The sequence below is a fragment of the Sus scrofa genome, chromosome 1, assembly GCF_054392235.1.
Source record: "Sus scrofa isolate SSC_HxYL_T2T_F1_AM1 chromosome 1, Sscrofa_HxYL_maternal_Yorkshire_Landrace_v2.0, whole genome shotgun sequence".
Classification (NCBI taxonomy): Eukaryota; Metazoa; Chordata; class Mammalia; order Artiodactyla; family Suidae; genus Sus; species Sus scrofa.
In genome coordinates this window covers 277,258,855-277,277,459 of record NC_139383.1, presented here as the reverse complement: position 1 = coordinate 277,277,459, position 18,605 = coordinate 277,258,855, and the positions used below count along the sequence as shown (strand labels likewise).

At 39.9% G+C, this 18,605-nt stretch overlaps 2 protein-coding genes across 13 annotated transcripts in view; both read left to right on the top strand.

Moving 5' to 3' along the window:
* The window catches only part of ZBTB26 (zinc finger and BTB domain containing 26), a 17,010-nt gene extending 4,747 nt beyond the window's left edge, over positions 1 to 12,263 (top strand). For 4 of the 7 annotated variants that reach the window (XM_005660412.4, XM_003353652.5, XM_013993841.3 and 1 more), the window contains exon 2: positions 7,040 to 11,233. In XM_005660412.4, coding sequence (XP_005660469.1) covers positions 7,050 to 8,372 — 1,323 coding nt within the window. In that variant the 5' untranslated portion in view covers positions 7,040 to 7,049 and the 3' untranslated portion in view covers positions 8,373 to 11,233. Of the gene's footprint in view, positions 1 to 5,573; positions 5,688 to 7,039; positions 11,234 to 12,137 lie in introns of those variants that run through there. The other 3 variants (XM_013993838.3, XM_005660409.4, XM_084996126.1) reach the window with 2 other exon arrangements.
* On the top strand, positions 12,232 to 18,605 carry ZBTB6 (zinc finger and BTB domain containing 6). 6 transcript variants are annotated; one of them, XR_014827505.1, is made up of 3 exons: positions 12,245 to 12,309; positions 13,870 to 15,825; positions 17,487 to 18,605. XR_014827505.1 is itself a non-coding variant. In XM_084996514.1 (2 exons), the coding sequence occupies exon 2, from the start codon at positions 13,879 to 13,881 to the stop codon at positions 15,151 to 15,153; it is 1,275 nt and encodes a 424-aa protein (XP_084852640.1). In that variant the 5' UTR covers positions 12,232 to 12,268; positions 13,827 to 13,878; the 3' UTR covers positions 15,154 to 18,601. The 6 variants fall into 6 exon arrangements, 4 of the variants coding, with proteins under 4 accessions (XP_084852640.1, XP_005660471.2, XP_020924202.1 ...); XR_014827506.1 differs by having other exon boundaries at positions 12,245 to 12,700; XM_084996514.1 differs by having other exon boundaries at positions 12,232 to 12,268; positions 13,827 to 18,601.

Sequence of the window (18,605 nt, the reverse complement as noted above, 5' to 3'; positions counted from 1 at the left end):
AAAAAAGACAAAAAAAAAAAAAAGAATGAATTAGGGAGTTCCTGTTGTGGCTCAGCAGGTTACAAACCTGACTAGCATCCATGAGGATGCATGTTCAATCCCTGGCCTCACTCAGTGGGTTAAGGATCCAGCGTTGCTGTGAGCTGTGATAGAGGTCACAGACGCGGCTCAGATCCTGCATGGCTATGGCTGTGGTTTAGGCTTGGAGCTACAGCTCCAATTTGACCCTTAGCCCGGGAACTTCCATATGCCACAGGGGCAGCCATGAAAAAGCAAAATAAATAAATGAATAAAATAAAAATAAAAAGAATGAACTAGATCTATTTTTTTCAACATAAATAGCCCTCAAAAGCATTAAATAAAAAAAAAGTTACAAAACAATATGTATGGTTTATAATTAAGAAACAATTTTATTTTGTATTTTCTGTGGCTAGACATATAGAGGTGTTGTTTTTAAAAAGAAGAGTGCAGAGCTCCCATTGTGGTGCAGCGGAAACGAATCCAACTAGGAACCATGAGGTTGCAGGTTCGATCCCTGGCCTCGCTCAGTGGGTTAAGGATCCAGCGTTTTCATGAGCTGTGGTGTAGGTTGCAGACGTGGCATGGATCTGGCATTGCTGTGGCTCTGGCGTAGGCCGGCAGCTGTAGCTCTGATTAGACCCCTAGCCTGGGAACCTCCATATGCGTGGATGCAGCCTTAAAAAGATAAAAAATAAATAAAGTAATTTTTAAAAATTAATTAAAAAATGAAGTGTGCAAAAATAAATAAAAAGAGGGATGGAGGGGGAGAGTCATGAAGGAAGAATCTTAGAACTACCTGAGTACTGAGTGGAAGGAGGTTGGGACTTTTACTTCACCAATATTCAAACATTTTTCCCAGGAATGGTATATTTCTGTAATTTTGCCTATACTTTTAAGTAAAACAAGGAAGTGAGAACCTGGAGAATGTAATGTTATGAGAGTTACCCCAAAGAAGAAAAGGATTGAGGTTTATAGAGAGAAAGGCTGTAGCATCTTACATCCTCTTTGAAAAATGGCTCGTGGTGTTAATGAAAGACAAGAAAGATTTCCAAGTGGTTGTGAATGCTAAGTTGAAAGATAAAGGCACTTTTATGAGGTAGATGAAGAAACAATCTGCCATACAGCTTGGGAGTTTATTGTACAGAATAGGGACGTTTTCCTGCCATTCCCTTTGTGGTTCAAAAAGGGACATAGTGTCTGTGAGTATGTTGGTTCGATTGCTGGCCTCACTCAGTGGGTTAAGGATCCGGTGTTGCCACAAGCTGTGGTGCAGGTCACATATATGGCTCGGATTCTGTGCTGCTGGGCTGTGGTGTAGGCCTCAGTTGCAGCTCCAATTCAGCCTCCAGCCTGGGTACTTCCATATGTTGCAGATGCAGCCCTAAAAAGAAAAACAGAACAAAGAAAAACTTTCCTTATCAGTGTTTAAATTAGAGGCATTTCAGATAAGGAACATGGATACTTTCCCACTACCTGTTACATAGCATCAAACACTGTTCAATCTAGAGTGTTCACTGATGCTTTTTGGTTGCTCCTGTTTGGAGAAAGGGAAATTTTCAAATCAGCTGGAACATTTGTTATGGAAATAATTATGGAAGGATTGTGTAAATAAACAGAGAAAGTACTCTTAAGGGAGACTATTCCTATTTCATTGAGGTTTGAGAAATGGGTCATTCAAAACTTGCTAGGAGAAACTCTTGGTATTCAGACTTAAAAACAGTAACCTAAACAATAGATGACAAGGACCTGAGCCATGGTGACGTTAGTAGGAGTAGAGAGAGAAAATTTGTAAATCATTCTGAGGAACGAATCAGCAGACTGTGGTGACCAAGTCTATATTGCACCTGATTAATTCTTTAATTTCTTTCAGTTACTATAAACTGCAATAATCTAGAATTATACAAGTGATTTTTATGAGAATTATGAATAATTGCTATTATACTTAGAAGTTTACTATAGTTAGGGATTCTGAAAATCAAATATGTTCATAATTTGTGTTGTTTTATTTGTAAATGTCATTTAGTTTCATTCTACAAAGATAAATACACAAATGGGAGGAAAATAATATAAAGTTAAAATAGGTGAGAAAGGAAGATAAGACAAGGATAATACATAAATGGTTTACTGTTAAAGTCCTCTAGGAGTTGCCTGATGGCCTTGTGCTTAAGGGCTCATCGTTGTCACTGCTGTGGCTCAGGTTCCATCTCTGGCCTGGGAACTTTAGTTGGTTTTGTTTTGTTTTGTTTTGTTTGCTTTTTAGGGCTGCACCCACAGCATATGGAGGTTCCCAGGCTAGGGGTCGAATCAGAGGGGTGGAATCAGAGCTACAGCTGCCAGCCTACACCACAGCTCACAGCAACGCCAGATCCTTAGCCCACTGAGCGAGACCAGGGATCAAACCTGCGACCTCATGGTTTCTGGTTGCATTTGGTTCCGCTGTGCCACAATGGGAACTCCAGGCTTGGAAACTTTCATTTGTTTTTTGTTTTGCTGGTGTTTTTTGGCTGCTCCTGTGGCATGCAGAAGTTCCTGAGGCAGGGATCAAACTTAAGCCACAGCAGTGACAATGCTGAATCCTTAACCACTAGGCCACCAGGGAACTCCTGTTTTTAAACATATACCTTTTATTGAAGCATAATGAATTATACAAAAGCATATCAATCATAAGTGTACAGATGAATGGGTATGAACAGGGAAATCTGGACAGTTACACAGCATCCATAATGTAAAACTTCAGCTAGCCTCATTGTTGCGTACATGCATTTTAGCATCATGTAGCTAGGGCACAAGTTCTGCCTCTAACATTAACACTTCCACCTCTCTTAAATTATTTATGTTCACCAAGCTCAAGTTTCCTCATAGGCAAAATGGAAATGATAATAATACCTACCTCCAAGAGATTTGGAGGATTAGATCAGTCGATTTAGGTAAAGCACTTAGCGCTATACCTGTTACCCAGCACAGATTCAATCAAGATCAGCTATCATTTCTCTTTATTTTTAAATAAAATTAAACCAGTTCATATGAAACAATTGTTCCTCTTTACTTCGATGTTTTTTAAAAGTTTTTAAAAACTTTGTTTAAAATTTTAATAACAATTTCCAACTGTTTTGGAAAAAAATCCTAGAAAGAAAATTTCCCCAGGGCCCTCAAAAGAGGGTATTATGATAATGAAGGGCATCTCAACCATAGTTCAATAATAACTTAATAGGGAACATTAAGAGTTAATTATGGTTTTCATTGAATGAGCTGTGTAAAAAATAACACTTGGTCCTTGACCTCAAATGACTAACAGTTGTTGGAAAGAGGAACTGGTGACAGGAAACAATTAAGGGATAAACTGTGTGGCCTGGAAATAAGAGTTTATCAGAGGGAGACAGGAGTTCCCTGGTGGCCTGCTGGTTAAAGTGTCAACATCGACATTGCCACTGCTTTGGCTTGGGTTCGATCCCTGGCCCAGAAACTTCTGCATGCCAGGAGCGCAGCCAAAAACAAAACAAAACAGAGACAATGGAGTGATCTGACACATTATGGAAAACTTAGAGCAAATTTTCCTCACTTTCTTCGACTACAGCAGACAAATCAAGCGCTTTCCTAAGACACCTGTTTGATTGCTCCTGTTGGTAAGTTTCTTGAGACAAATGAATAGAAAGGAAATGAAACTATATTCCAACTCCTGTCTTTGGAACTTCAAAGAACAATTATCCCCAAAGGCAGTTGTCTAAAACATTGTGAATATTGTCATATTATGGATGGAAGCAATTAAAGCTCATTTCGAGGTGGAAGTTGGAAAATAACTGACTTGAGGATAGATTTAGGACAAGCTAAACTCTAGGAAAGAAGGCTCCTTTTATTTGGTCACTCGAAACAACAGTCAGTTTTATAATTTCTAGTTTTATGTTGGTCCCAAATGGGACCGTTTCCAGAAGAGTTATATTAAGGTACTGTAATTGCTAAAGCTGACTAGTGATAGATAATACTATTTTGCCAATTTCTTTCCTTTTTTTTCTTTCTTTCTTTTTTTTTTTTTTTTTTTTTGTCTTTTTTTTTGCCATTTCTAGGGCCGCTCCCGCGGCATATGGAGGTTCCCAGGCTAGGGGTCCAATCGGAGCTGTAGCCGCCAGCCTGCACTGGAGCCACAGCAACGTGGGATCTGAGCCTCGTCTGCAACCTACACCACAGCTCACGGCAACACCGGATCCTTGACCCACTGAGCAACAACCTCATGGTTCCTAGTTGGATTCATTAACCACTGAGCCACGATGGGAACTCTGCTTTTGCCAATTTCTTTACTGATATAATCCCTGTATCTCCTAGATTTTACCTTTTTATTTGATATTTACCATATTTTCTCTAGTGCTAAATTTGATTTTCTGCATCCCTCCTCTCTCATCTTCATTGTTCATTATTCATTATCTGCCATACAGGGAAAACTTATAACTTATGTGTAAATATATTTTAACATGCTTGTACCATACCAGTTTCCCCTCCTAAGTTTCATGTCTTTTTCAATGACATTTTAATTCAGCTGAACTCCTAAATGGAACCTTTACACATAACTTTTCTTCATTTTCTTTCTCCAGTTATTGTTTTTTGAAATATCTTTTGTTATTTTTCCTTGCTCCTTATTCCCCTTTCCATTCCTGTCTGTGGTCTCATGGCCTCATATCTATAATGCTTATGCAAGACACTGATCTGGTTTTCCTAATAGCAAATCTTCCTACTTACTGCTGTCAAGTGAATCTTCTAGATTCAACAAATACAAATTGAGCATCTGCAGTGTATTTAGTACAGTATTACTAAATATTGGGATGGGAATACATACCAGTTTGAACAGAAGAGGGTTTGGCCAGTGATGTGGCTGCATTAAGTAGAATTTGAAGGCAAAGGAAAAAGTATTTTGCCCCAAAAGATGCAGGTCCCCAGCATCAGCCCAATGGAATGGATGGACATGATTCCCTCAAATACCATGAAGCTTACAATGTGGAGGGGAAGGTAAATATATTAGTATTTTGAATGTTATGATAGAAGTACTAGGTTACAGGTCCAGTAGAGACAACTGTTCGAATCAAAGGGGTTAGGAAAGGGCTCTGAGCAGAAGTAAAGGAGTCAGAATTGGCTAGGAGTAGAGCTCTGGACTAAAGAAATAAGCTCTGCTAAGACTTGGAGTCAGTAGACTGCTATTATGTACCATGTACTGAATAACATGAGCAAGACCTGGATTCTGCCTTCATAAGCTGGTATTCTAAGAGCCTTTGTAAGTCAGTGTTATAGAAGATAAAATTATAAAGATTGGGCTTCAGGGCTAGATGTGGCTAGGAACTGCTGGATGTCTCATATGATTCTCAGCTATGAAGTTAATGAAGATACAAAGTTTGAGGTGCATTTATTGATGCACTGAAATTGTAGAGCTTCTTCATAGGTGTAGACCTGATATTCCTACAGACCTCACAGAATACTAGAATATAGACAGGATGCAAGTTTATTATTTTTACAATAATAAGAGGACTGGGTTTATTATGTTGACATGGCTAATTCATCCTTCCCTTTAGAGTGACACATGGGAAGCCAAATTATCAGAAAATCGTTTGGAGAGCATGGAGTCAGAACATGGGGACATTATCTAAAGGAATTGCTACATGAAGAGACAAATACGCAGGGTTTTGGTAAAGACACCTTCTTCATGGTTGAATGGGTTCTGCGAATGTTTACCTTAATTATTATTAAGTGTACTTGATCAGTTTATACTCAAGAGGTTAGTCTTTATCTCAGAGACAGTGAGAAGTCACAGAAGGATTTTTGGCAGGGTTTGGGTATAATCAGATCTGTGTTTTTGAAAGATGACATGTGATGGTGTAGAAATTCCATTAGATGTAATAGAAGCTAGAACCACAGGACAATTATGAATCAGTTCTGGTGGTCTAGTTGATGACTAGTGATGGATAAATAGGGACAAAGAAGAAAGAATCGAAATCTAGTAGGGATTCATTAGACCACCTCACTCCTACTCAGATTCCCAATGTGTGGCTCATCTGATTTTTCTACAACAAATATTTTATTTACTTCATATATCAATAAATGTTTCTTAAGAGTTTAGATTTATTCAAAATGCACAGTGTCTATGCACTTGACAGTGTCTTAAAAGTTTTCCCTTTAGGCATGTGACTTTCATTTATTGCAAAAATACCAGTATGAGTAAATTCACATTAGTTTAAACAGAAGAAGGTTTACCCAGGAATGGGGCAAGCAGTGTCACTGCAATTCTTTAAAATACAAAAGAAAAGAAAAGGGTATTTTGTGTTCAAAGAAACAGGTGCACAGTATCATGCAAAATAAAAGAGTTACTCCATGAGTACTTACTAGGATGTTTTAGGTTGTTTTTGAAACTTAATAGAATTCTCATTTGAGGAGTTCCCATTGTGGTTCAGAGGGTTAAGAGCCGACCAGTATCCCTGAGGCTACAGGTTCAATCCCTGGCCTCGATCAACGGGTGCCTTGCCTTGAGCTGCAGTGTAGATCTCAGACACAGCTCGGATCTGGCTTGGTTGTGGCTGTGGTGTAGGCCAGCAGCTGTAGCTCCAATTTGACCCTTTGCCTGGGAACTTCTGTATGCCACAGGTGCAGCCCTAAAAAGAACAACAACAACAACAAAAAAAAGGAATTTTCATTTGAGAAGGAAAAAAAAAAAAAAAAAAAAACTCTTGGAATAACTCAAGTACTGTTCTTGTATTAAACATCTTAAAAAGTTGAATAAATGACAAGCTACTTACACTGATAATAAGTCCACTCTTTAGGTGCAATTGACACAATGTTGGAGGGGAGTAAGGAGTAACTTTTAAGAGCCTAAGGAGTAATTTTTAACAGCTGTTTACACCACCGTCCTCTTTCAAGGAAAATTTCATTCAGATACAGTATAAACAGGTGTGACAACACAGATTTATTTTTGGAAGGAAAATCCAGGTTTTCTTAATTGTTTGAATTTTCTCAAATTCATCCTTTTTACATTTCTGTTCTTTAGGTCTGCCAAAATGTCTGAAAGATCAGATCTCCTTCACTTCAAGTTTGAAAATTATGGAGATTCAATGTTACAAAAAATGAACAAGTTAAGAGAAGAGAATAAATTTTGTGATGTTACAGTTCTCATAGATGATATTGAGGTACAGGGGCATAAAATTGTGTTTGCTGCAGGTTCCCCCTTCTTAAGAGACCAGTTTTTACTGAACGATTCCAGAGAGGTGAAAATCTCCATATTGCAGAGTTCCGAAGTGGGGAGACAATTGCTCCTATCCTGTTATAGTGGTGTGCTGGAATTCCCTGAGATGGAGCTGGTTAATTACTTGACTGCTGCGAGCTTTCTTCAGATGAGCCACATTGTAGAACGGTGCACGCAGGCCTTGTGGAAGTTTATAAAGCCAAAACAACCAATGGATAGTAAAGAGGGATGTGAACCGCAGAGTGCTTCTCCCCAGTCAAAAGAACACCAGGGAGATGCCAGAGGCTCCCCAAAGCAGAACTCACCTTGTATTCATCCATCTGAAGACAGTATGGATATGGAGGACAGTGATATTCAGATTGTTAAGGTAGAATCTATTGGGGATGTATCAGAGGTTAGAAGTAAAAAAGATCAGAACCAGTTTATTTCCTCTGAACCCACTGCTTTACATTCATCAGAGCCCCAGCACTCCCTGATAAATTCAACTGTGGAAAACAGAGTAAGTGAAATAGAACAAAACCATCTCCACAATTACGCCCTCTCTTACACAGGCAGTGATATCATCATGGCCTCAAAAGATGTCTTTGGGCCTAATATTCGAGGTGTAGACAAAGGCCTACAGTGGCACCACCAATGCCCAAAGTGTACCAGGGTGTTTCGTCACCTGGAGAACTACGCCAACCACTTAAAAATGCACAAACTCTTTATGTGTCTACTCTGCGGCAAGACTTTTACTCAGAAAGGCAACCTTCATCGACACATGCGTGTGCATGCCGGCATTAAACCTTTCCAGTGTAAGATCTGTGGGAAAACCTTTTCTCAGAAGTGTTCCTTACAGGATCATCTTAACCTTCACAGTGGAGATAAGCCCCATAAATGTAACTATTGTGACATGGTTTTTGCACATAAGCCAGTTTTGAGGAAACACCTTAAACAGCTACATGGCAAAAACAGCTTTGATAATGCCAATGAAAGAAATGTGCAAGACCTCACAGTGGATTTTGATTCTTTTGCATGTACAACAGTCACAGACTCTAAAGGGTGTCAGCCACAGCCTGATGCAACACAGGTCATGGATGCAGGTAAACTGGCCCAAGCTGTCCTGAACTTAAGGAATGATAGTACTTGTGTGAATTGAGCAGGGGCTTTATGCTCACAACTAGAACTGACTGCAAAAGTGGCAACAGTCTGAGTCTTTTTAGGAGTGATTTTGCTAACTTGACTTCTCCAAAGCCTCTGTGCAGGTTGTAGGGGTAAGTCAAAGCACTAACAGACCAGGCAACTTGCCACTCGGAGTGGTCTTGCCTTCCTTTTGCCCTCTCCCATGTTCTGTTTTGAATTATTTATCCTGTGATACCTGTTTTCCTTTCCCAAGGAGTGTTCCATTAGTCTACCTAACATTGACTTATGTCTTAGAATGACAATATTTTAGGTTTTTCACTGGGCACATTCTGAAGGTACCAACATGTTAATAACATCACCTCCACTCCACTAATAGATGCCATGCTAAGAAAAGCGAATCATATTTTTCTTTGGCAGAACATAAGCTGAGATATAAGGTGATATTGCTATTGGCCTGAATATGTGATAGAACCTCCAGTTGCCTACTGATAATTCTTCTATGTCTGATAAATGAATGAATCTGCTTCCTACAATTTGACAGGAATCACCATGGGGAGCATAATCAACAAAGGATTGTTGTAGGTCTTCCCAAAAAGAAGCCAATGCTTTTAATTAATATGCAATTTACTTGTTGATGCTTTCGAAGTCTGGATTGCTCCAGGCACACTTAAAGTGTGCTGAAGTATAATGGTCTCTCTAAAAAGGGGCTATTTGGGAGTTAGTCTCTGGACTTTGTTTTAGAAGTTAGCCATCGGTAAGGTGAGTCTGGGCCTTCAGTTTTGTCCAGTGTATAGTAATAGCCTCTGAATTGTCATTTCCTTGTGTACCTTAACTTCTAAAGTGGATGAAAAAAGTGGGTCACAGAAGGAGCAATCAGGTTTTTGCATTTAGATATTCCTATAAAGGTACATAGTCCCACCTGTCATGTTTGATAGATTGGTAATACAAAGTTGATCTTCTGCTATGGGAAAACAAAACAACTGTTTTTCATAAAGGACATGTTACAGTTCAGAAATAAAACTTTGAATCTTATTAGTTTCTGACCCATGAGTTAGATTTAGGTAATAGGAGTGTTTGAGTCCATAGAGAATCTTAAGAGATCATTTAGTCCACCTCTCTTTTTTAGTTGGGGTATTCAAAGCCCAAAGAGGTGGCCTGGCCAAGGTTGGCCCAAGTAGATAAGTAACTAAATATGAGCTAACGTCTCCTCACTTCATGCTGTCCCTTGGCTTAAAAAGATTTAGTACATGATCAAGAATACCTTAGCAAAAAGCTTCTAGTTTGTGTTTTCCCTCTGTGAATCTGTTTGCTTTGTGAGACAGCCTGGGTTTTGCAAACAAAACATCACAGAGAGATTTATTTTTATAAGTTAGTTATTTGTTGGTTAGGATGAATATTGTATTCTTCCTAAGCAAATGGCTGATTTGCTGGGTGTTGGTTAGGAAGGGGAAGAACAAGTAGGAATAATTTGAGAAGGATCCAAATGTGAAACTGATTTTGCCTGGAAACAGTGTTTGTTTCCATCAGGATCTTCTGTTTTTGTTTCCAAGCTATGAGAGTCCACGTATGGATACACCAAAAATTAGGTTTAACTTGAATAGTCAGAAGGAGTTCTTGAAGTTGTTCTAATTTGATGCATTTACATGTGAATCTGATTTGAAGTATAATTTCTAGCTTTCGTTAAAAAATTTAAAATGAGAATAAAATTGAGTGATTAGACTGTTAGGTATCTTAAGCCTAATGTCACTCATTCTGTGGTCTAATGATGCTGCCTAGCATTCTGGTGTTTATATCATCCAGCCAAAGAGTTCCAATTCTATGCAACAGTGAGACACTAACATGTTAACCAATGTTTCAGTATTTTCTCTGAACATCATTTTATCACAGGGAAATTTCAAGTTGGAGTGCTTCCTTTGCTTACATTCATGTCCTGTTTTTGTTATTTGTTGAAGGCATGGGTTCTAATAAGATTGGTCTCTTTGGTTGGAGACTATTTCTGGATTCATTCAGGCATTCAAGAAGCATTTATTGAGTACCTACTGTTGACAGGCATTATGCTAGATACTGAGGATAGGAAGGTAAGACTGCCATGGTCTCTGCCCTCACAGAGCTTACAGTCTCAAGTAGTCTTAGTAAGATAAGGTGTCCATTTGATTTTATCTCAGAAATAATAAAACTGCCTTGCTTTCTTTGATCGCTTAAAATCAGCATCTTGATGGTTTTGTATCAGCAAAACTTCTAGTTCTCACCTTTTGCAACTCGAACCACTGAAGTGGTTTACAGTCTCCCCAACTTCTTGGCTGGAGAGGTGTTGTGTTTCTGTGAGACAGTTTCTTAATTTGGGTGGTACTTGACTTTTCTCCTTTGTTTATACATGTTTCTTAGATTGTATTGCAAAGTGGTCAAGTTACTGATATCAAATACGTTTTACAGGGAAGATGACTTTCAAAACTAGTCATATTCTTGTAGAGGAGGAAGATTTTTTAAAACCTTAGACATCCAACATTTGTATTTTAGGGATCCCCAGGATAGCTAAAAAGGAGACAGGGCTCTCTTTACCACAGTTTGGTTTTGAAAAAATTACTGTGTCACGGTTATTTATTTATTATTTAATTTTAAAGGCAAACTCCAAACTGAAGTGGCTCTGAGGTAAATCAGATGTGGTTTTAAATTGTTTTAGTTTCCTTATTAGAAGAGTCTATATATGGAGAGTGACCAGTGTCACTACTTCTAAAATACTGTCCTAAACAAACAACCCAGAACATTTTATTTCAGCTGGTGAATAGCTGTTCTAAGTCTGTTGTATGTTAGACATACTGTGAACTACCTCTTCACTTACTATGGGGAAGTTTCCTTAATAAAAGTGTGACAATTAAAGCTTTGGTGTCAGTGGTTTATTTTCTCTCTCCCCACCTGCTTCCCTTTCCAATTGCTTGAATTTGAATACAGGAATGCCTTCTTCACTCCTGTTTTTGAAAAGACAGATTAATCCAGCACGCTGAGCTTGGCTTTAGAAGCAACTCTGGGCCAACCAGGAATTGTTACTAGGGTCAGTTACTTCCTCCTGTACTGTTGACTGAGGGGGTAGCACAACTGTTTTTAAGAATTAGTTCAGACATTCCTTTGGCAAATATCTGATGCCTACTTAGCAATAGACTTGGGGAATGCAAAGATCAGTAAGTCACTGTCCTAAATACCTCTGCCTAGATGGGACACAAATTTCAATACAGGTATGATAATTGCAGTAATGAAGGCTGCCAAAGGGATTGGGAGCCCCTAATTCACGGACAGTTCAGGATGGCTTCGGGGATGATGTGATTTATGAACGATGAATGGTATTTTGAAGGATGACTGACAGGAGGGATAGTGTATGCTGGAGGAAACGCTCGGGCCATCGGTCTAGATAGGAGGCCTGTGTTTGCAAAGAAACTGAGAGGTGGAGGGGCGCGGGGAGGAAGAGATACATTGAGAGGTGAGGTGAGATCCAGAGATTGCAACCTGATCGTGATGGGGCACTGGCTAGACAATTTCGAATACTGATCCCTGTGGCAGTCTCGTTTCCTCACCATCGCCACCTCTTAAATTGTAGATGGCCAGGTAAGCAGAGGACTCGGACCCTAATCCAGGAGCGCTTCCCAGGGCTGGATACTCTGACGGACGCGCTGTACCCCGACCTATTCCGATGCTGGGGAAAGCTCACAAAGGGGACCGGCTCGAATGCCGAAAGTGGGACAGGAGAGATGGGATTTACCGGAATTCGGCTGCTTTTCTGTCATTCCAGGCGCGGGGGGAGTAAGGAAGGGAGACGGTCTCAAAATGTCCTTCCGGGACGCCCAGCCGGCCCCAGTGAGGAATAAAGCTAGTTGACACCGGATGTGTTTCCTCCCAGGCTGCCCTCACCTTCCGGCCTGGGCGCCGCTATCTTGGAGAACTCGGCTCTGGGTTCTGAGTCGGTGAGTGAGCGCGAGGGACACTCAGGCAGGTGGGGAAGCCCGAGGCGGCGGCGGCGGCGGCGGCGGAGGAGGGCAGCGAGGCGCCACCCGGGAGTGGTAGACTGATGCTGGTCCTGGCAGGCTTGGCTTGGGAAGATCTGTGTGGCGAACTGGAGAATTTTCCAGGCCACCTGGGGTCCGGATTCGTTTCAGCAGACTCCCGCAGTTGCCCCTGCTCTGTGTCCACCTCTGTGCTGGCTGTAGGATCTCAGATGAGCCAGGCTCCATTTCGTGGTGTTCTGGGAGCACTGACTCTGTCGGGGAGATGGTGGAGGAGTCGCAGAAGTCTTGATTTGAGCCTGAAAGCAAACCCCTAGCTGGAAACGTGAATGTAACCTGTACAAAGTCTAAGGTCGGCGGAAAGGACGAGACCCGAGTTCAGGCATAAAAGACTTTATTAGCGGGCTATACTGCCGGGCTGACTCACAAGGGGAGGTCAGCAGTCAGCCGTAGGTGTCAGGAAAGGGGGTCTCTGTGCAGAAGCTGATTGGCCATTTCTTATGTAAATAGCGTGAAAAGGAACAGACCAGTCAGTTTGGGGGAATTGTTAGTAGGATATGAACAGAAGTTTAGACGTTCTCCTGGGTAGTGGGGTAGTCTTTAAGATTGGGTCACATGATTTTGGGAACCCTTAGTTACGTCTTAGTCATGTCTCTCCAGGAGCTAGGCGAGAGCCTAGAGCTAAATCTTATTTTTCCCTAACATTAGTCATGTCTCTTCAGGAGCCAGAGGAGAGCCTAGAGCTAAGTCTTGTTTTTTCCCTAACATTAGTCATGTGTCTCCAGGAACCAGGCTAGGTAGGCTAGCCTAGAGCTAAGTCTTGTTTTTCACGGGAGGGAACCTAATGCAAAGGTGTATTTGGGTCTTCGTGTCTGGGCAATCATGAACATCTAAATAAAAAAGAAGCTTTAGTGTAAAAGACAGACAAAAGATAAAGCTTTAACGTTGGGAAAGCCAAATTATGAAGCATCTTCTATTTGCTAAGAAGGTTAGTCTATCCTGGAGGTAGAGGAGAACAATGGAGGACTTAAAGAAAAGAAGTTTAAAGGATATTAATCTAGTGGTACTTGGGAGGGTAGTTTGGAATAAAGGAGAGCGTGGTATTGAGGAAACTGCAGATGACCAGAATGAGGACCTGCAGTAATGACGTGGAGTAGGAAGTTTGGAGATTACATTAAAGTTTCTAATTTGGGAAACTATGTTAAGTCCCTCAGTTGTGGGCCTTGACCACAGGCTCATACAGTTTAGTCAAGGAGAAAAACATAGCAACTGTTGAGTACAATTCAGTGTTGTAAGTGCTGTCCCAAAAATGCAAAAAGTGTGCCACAAGATCATAAAGAAATTCGTTTTATGTTTCTGAGTTTTGAGGTGGTTACAGAGGGGTTCACCCTTAGCACCCGGGTTAGAATTTGAGTTGTCTTTTACCCAATTATATCTGGGGGTTTTGGGATCGTTTTTACTAACACAGTGTAGGAAAGCATTCCCTACCCTTACATCAGTGTTATGTTTTATTTTACTTAGATTGTGACCATGGCTGCTGAGTCTGATGTGCTACACTTCCAGTTTGAACAGCAAGGAGATGTAGTCTTGCAGAAAATGAATCTCTTGAGACAGCAGAATTTGTTTTGTGATGTGTCAATTTATATTAACGACACTGAGTTCCAAGGGCACAAGGTGATTTTAGCTGCTTGCTCCACTTTCATGAGAGATCAGTTTTTACTCACGCAGTCAAAACATGTCAGAATCTCCATCTTGCAGAGTGCAGAAGTTGGCAGAAAATTATTGCTCTCTTGCTATACTGGAGCACTTGAAGTCAAAAGGAAAGAGCTTTTGAAATATTTGACTGCTGCTAGTTACCTTCAGATGGTTCACATTGTGGAAAAGTGCACGGAAGCCTTGTCAAAGTATCTGGAAATTGATCTTTCTTTGAAAAATAACAATCAATATGGTGACCTGTGTCAGTCCTCTGATCCAGATGTTAAAAATGAAGAAGAAAATTCAGATAAAGACTGTGAGATAATTGAAATTTCAGAAGATAGTCCTGTAAACATAGATTTCCGCGTCAAAGAAGAGGAAAGCAATGCTTTACAGTCTACAGTGGAGAGCTTGACATCAGAGAGAGAGGAAGTGAAATCACCAGAGCTGTCTTCTGTAGACCTAGGTTTTAAAGACAATGAAATTCGTATCCTCCATGTGGAATCTATCAGTACTGGGGATGTAGAAAATGGGAAGTTTTCACAGCCTTGTACCTCTTCAAAAGCAGGCATGTATTTCTCCGAAACACAGCATTCACTGATCAATTCTACGGTTGAGAGCAGGGTGGCAGAAGTTCCTGGGAATCAAGATCAGGGCTTATTTTGTGAGAATCCTGAAGGAAGTCATGGTCCAGTGAATGAGATTCAGAATCTAGAGGAGGTTTATTCACTGAGGCACCAGTGCCCCCGGTGCCCTCGAGTGTTTCTTCATGTTGAAAACTATCTGCGCCACCTTAAAATACATAAACTGTTCCTATGCTTACAGTGTGGGAAAACATTTACACAAAAGAAGAATCTCAACCGGCACATTCGAGGGCACATGGGCATACGGCCCTTTCAGTGCACTGTATGCTTGAAGACATTTACTGCTAAAAGCACACTTCAGGACCACCTGAACATACACAGTGGGGATCGGCCCTACAAATGCCACTGTTGTGACATGGATTTCAAGCACAAGTCTGCCCTCAAAAAGCACTTAACCTCTGTCCATGGCAGAAGCAGTGCTGAAAAACTACCCAGGCATGATCTGGAAAGGCAAAATCTGCTATAATTAGAATCACACCTTGCTATGTAAGCCTTAGACCGTTTAGGCAAGTCTTTCTATTAGAAATGCAGCATCTCTAATACTGCATTTCCACCCCCATCTTTGGGTCTTAGTTTTGGTCTCCCTACACATGTACTACCAGTTCCAAAGTGTAGGAGACAGGATAAAGTGATGGGATGCTATCTCATTTCATACATGTATAAGTCTGAGTGCTATACCTAGAGAAATAATGTTCCTCTTAAATATTCTTAATTCATGACAGAGGAGCCAGCAGTATTTCCAGATTCTGATCTTGAGCCTCTAGATAATTGATATAAATGTGAAATTCCAACCAAACAATAACTTTAACAAATTAGGAAAATGGGGAGAGAAAATAAATTTTAAATCATACCATTATCCGTTATTAGTCACTTAAAGAACAGAATGGACTAGTGAATTTTTTTTTAATCAACTGTGTTGGATTCTAAACACCAAGATATCTATGTGTTTTAAACTGTAAAGGAACACAGTTCAAATTCACTTGGAAGTAGTAGAATTTCCTTATACATAAGCTAATATTCCTTATAATATTTCCATGAGTTGTTAGTATACATATTTTATTTCATTTTTTTATTTTCTTTTTTTTCCTTTTTTTTTGGGGGGTGGGGGGCTGCACCCGTGGCATATGGAGATTCCCAGGCTAGGGGTTCAAAGGGAGCTACAGCTGTCAGCCTACACCACAGCCACAGCAATGCAGGATCTGAGCCATGTCTGCAACCTACACCACAGATCACGGCAGCGCCAGATCCTTAACCCACTGAGTGAGGCCAGGAATTGAACCTACAACCTCATGGTTCCTAGTAGGATTCGTTAACCACTGAGCCACAACAGGAACTTGTTAGTGTACATATTTTAGAAAAGATTAATTGGGCCCAGGTTTCTTGATTTTATTTGATACGGTTATACTTAATAATTTTGTGGCCAGTAGAATTATACCATTGGCATGAAGCTCTAAGATATTTGCTCTGTTTCCTTTTTGGAATTTATTTCATTTTTTGTTAACCTACAATAAAATTGACCTTTATTTTTGGTGTACAGTTCTGTGAATTTTAACATATGTACAGATTTATGCAACCACCGCTGCAATCAGGAAGCAGAACATTCTATCACCCTCCAAACTGCTTTATGCTTACCCTTTGTGGTCAGCTCCTCCTCCTAGTACTAAATCCTGGCAACAGTTCCCCATCACTATAATTTTGTCTTTTCTGAAATATCATAAATGGGAATTCACTGGTGGCTCAGGAGTTTAAGGTTCCAGTGTTGTCACTGCTGTGGCTCGGGGTTGATCCCTGGCCCCAGAACTTCTGCATGCCGTATGCACGGTCAAAAAAAAAGGTGAATTATCATAAATGGAATCTTATAGTATGTTCCTTTTTGAGATTCTTTTTTCACTCAGCTTAAGGCGTTTGAGATTCATCCCTGTTGTGTGTATCAGTACTTCATTTTTTAATCCTGAGTTGGCCATATATATATTAATTTTCCTTCTGTCACTAAATGAACAGTTTAAACATGGATAGCTATTAGTGTTCTCTTAATAAGTTTTCATTTAATGTGATTTTTCTTTACTATGTGTTGACAAAACTCCTATCCCTCCCTAGAGTTTTATTCTGTATTTCCAGAAATGTGCCAAAAGCAAAACCATCATTGTGTAATTTTACTGAGAATAATATTTCAGATTGTGTTATGAGCCATTGCTCTCTAATATCTGTGTCCACATATAACAACATTTTTTGTGTTGTTATAACAAAGGCTAAAATATATTTCAGGACAAATTCATATTTTCTAAAACACAGGAACTACTTTTAGTTAAAAAGCCTGACTGGATACATCTTATTTCAAGATGTTCTGTTCCTCCTCTACGCACCTCAGCTTTATTTAGAATTTATGCTATGTTTAGTTTCTGTGGAAGCCCTTCTGCATTTTAAAATGTAATATACTTTGTATCATTTATATGAATTTTGTGATGAATCACGTGTCAATTGATATAAATGTTAAATACCCTCTTTGTGATACTTCTGTGAAAAATATATTCTTTATAGATTTTTTTAACTATGAAAGAGACTTTAAAAAAATCCAGCTCTCATATTTGATAAAGCAACTTCGTAACTCCCAGGTCACTAGTTAGTGACATGGGGTGGGTCATCTCTCCTTGAGCTTTTCTTAAATATGTATGTAAAAGAACAACAGCTTTGATTTTTTTTAAACTTTTTTTTTTTTTTTTTGTCTTTTTTTGTCTTTCTGCTGCTGTTGTTGTTGTTGCGATTTCTTGGGCCGCTCGCGCGGCATATGGAGGTTCCCAGGCTAGGGGTTGAATCGGAGCTGTAGCCACCGGCCTACGCCAGAGCCACAGCAACGCGGGATCCGAGCCGCGTCTGCGACCTACACCACAGCTCACGGCAACGCCGGATCGTTAACCCGCTGAGCAAGGGCAGGGACCGAACCCGCAACCTCATGGTTCCTAGTCGGATTCGTTAACCACTGCGCCACAACGGGAACTCCCAGCTTTGATTTTGATAATTTGTAAGATCATTTCCAAGTCTAAAATCCTCTTCATTTTATATTTAAACCTGAGTTCCTAAGAACAGAGAAAGAGGGAGAAGCAAGAGGAGAGTTCTGTGTCTTTATGAATGTTGTTATGTGGGTACTCCATTGGAGACAGAATTTTTCTAAATTGAGTAGTGTTCTTCCCCTGGAAAACATTGATAGCACAGTGCTCAATTTTCTTTCCCTTTTGACCTATGATTGTCCATTTATGGACATAAGAACATTTCCCTTTCAGAAATAGTTTGTGATTTTAGTACTTTTCTTATTTTTGCTTCCTAGGATGAAATTTTGTGGGGGAGTGAAGGAAGTGGGAGGGGAGAATAAAAGAATAATGAACTTTTTTTGGGGGGGGATTGGTATTGACTACCTTTGATGTTTGAAAAAAAGTATGGTTGTACTATGTTTATGTTTTATGTGTGCCTTGTCAGATTCTTGTGAAATTTTTTGTAAGCACTTTGAGATTTTTGCTTGGGGGGAAGGGGTGTTTTGTGAAAGTGGTGGTTGTTATTTATTATTATTTATTCCTGCTCACTAGCACAGAGTGATCGCAAAACATTCCTAGGAGAGTGTCTGTTTGCATGATGTGTCTAAACAGTTTCAGGAAAATGAAATATTTTTTAAAATGCAGGTTTTGGCAAAGTAAGTATTGAATTTATGCATTTAAAACATTCACTTTTAGTCGTTTGTGTTTCTAATACGATGGGAGAAAATGCAGTGTGTTTTGGTTCAGCTTCTTTATTTACTGGGTTTATGTATAAAAGATTTTGGAAAGACATTTGTTACTTTGGTGTAAGAGAAAATCTTTGCCCCCTTTCCCTGAATGTAACTATCTTATATGTTTACATAAGAAATAATAAACTGGAGATGGGAATGGA

Bases quoted from the DNA above. Each gene is read 5' to 3' on its own strand.
- ZBTB6 (XM_005660414.4), top strand. From the start codon at position 13,879: ATGGCTGCTGAGTCTGATGTGCTACACTTCCAGTTTGAACAGCAAGGA.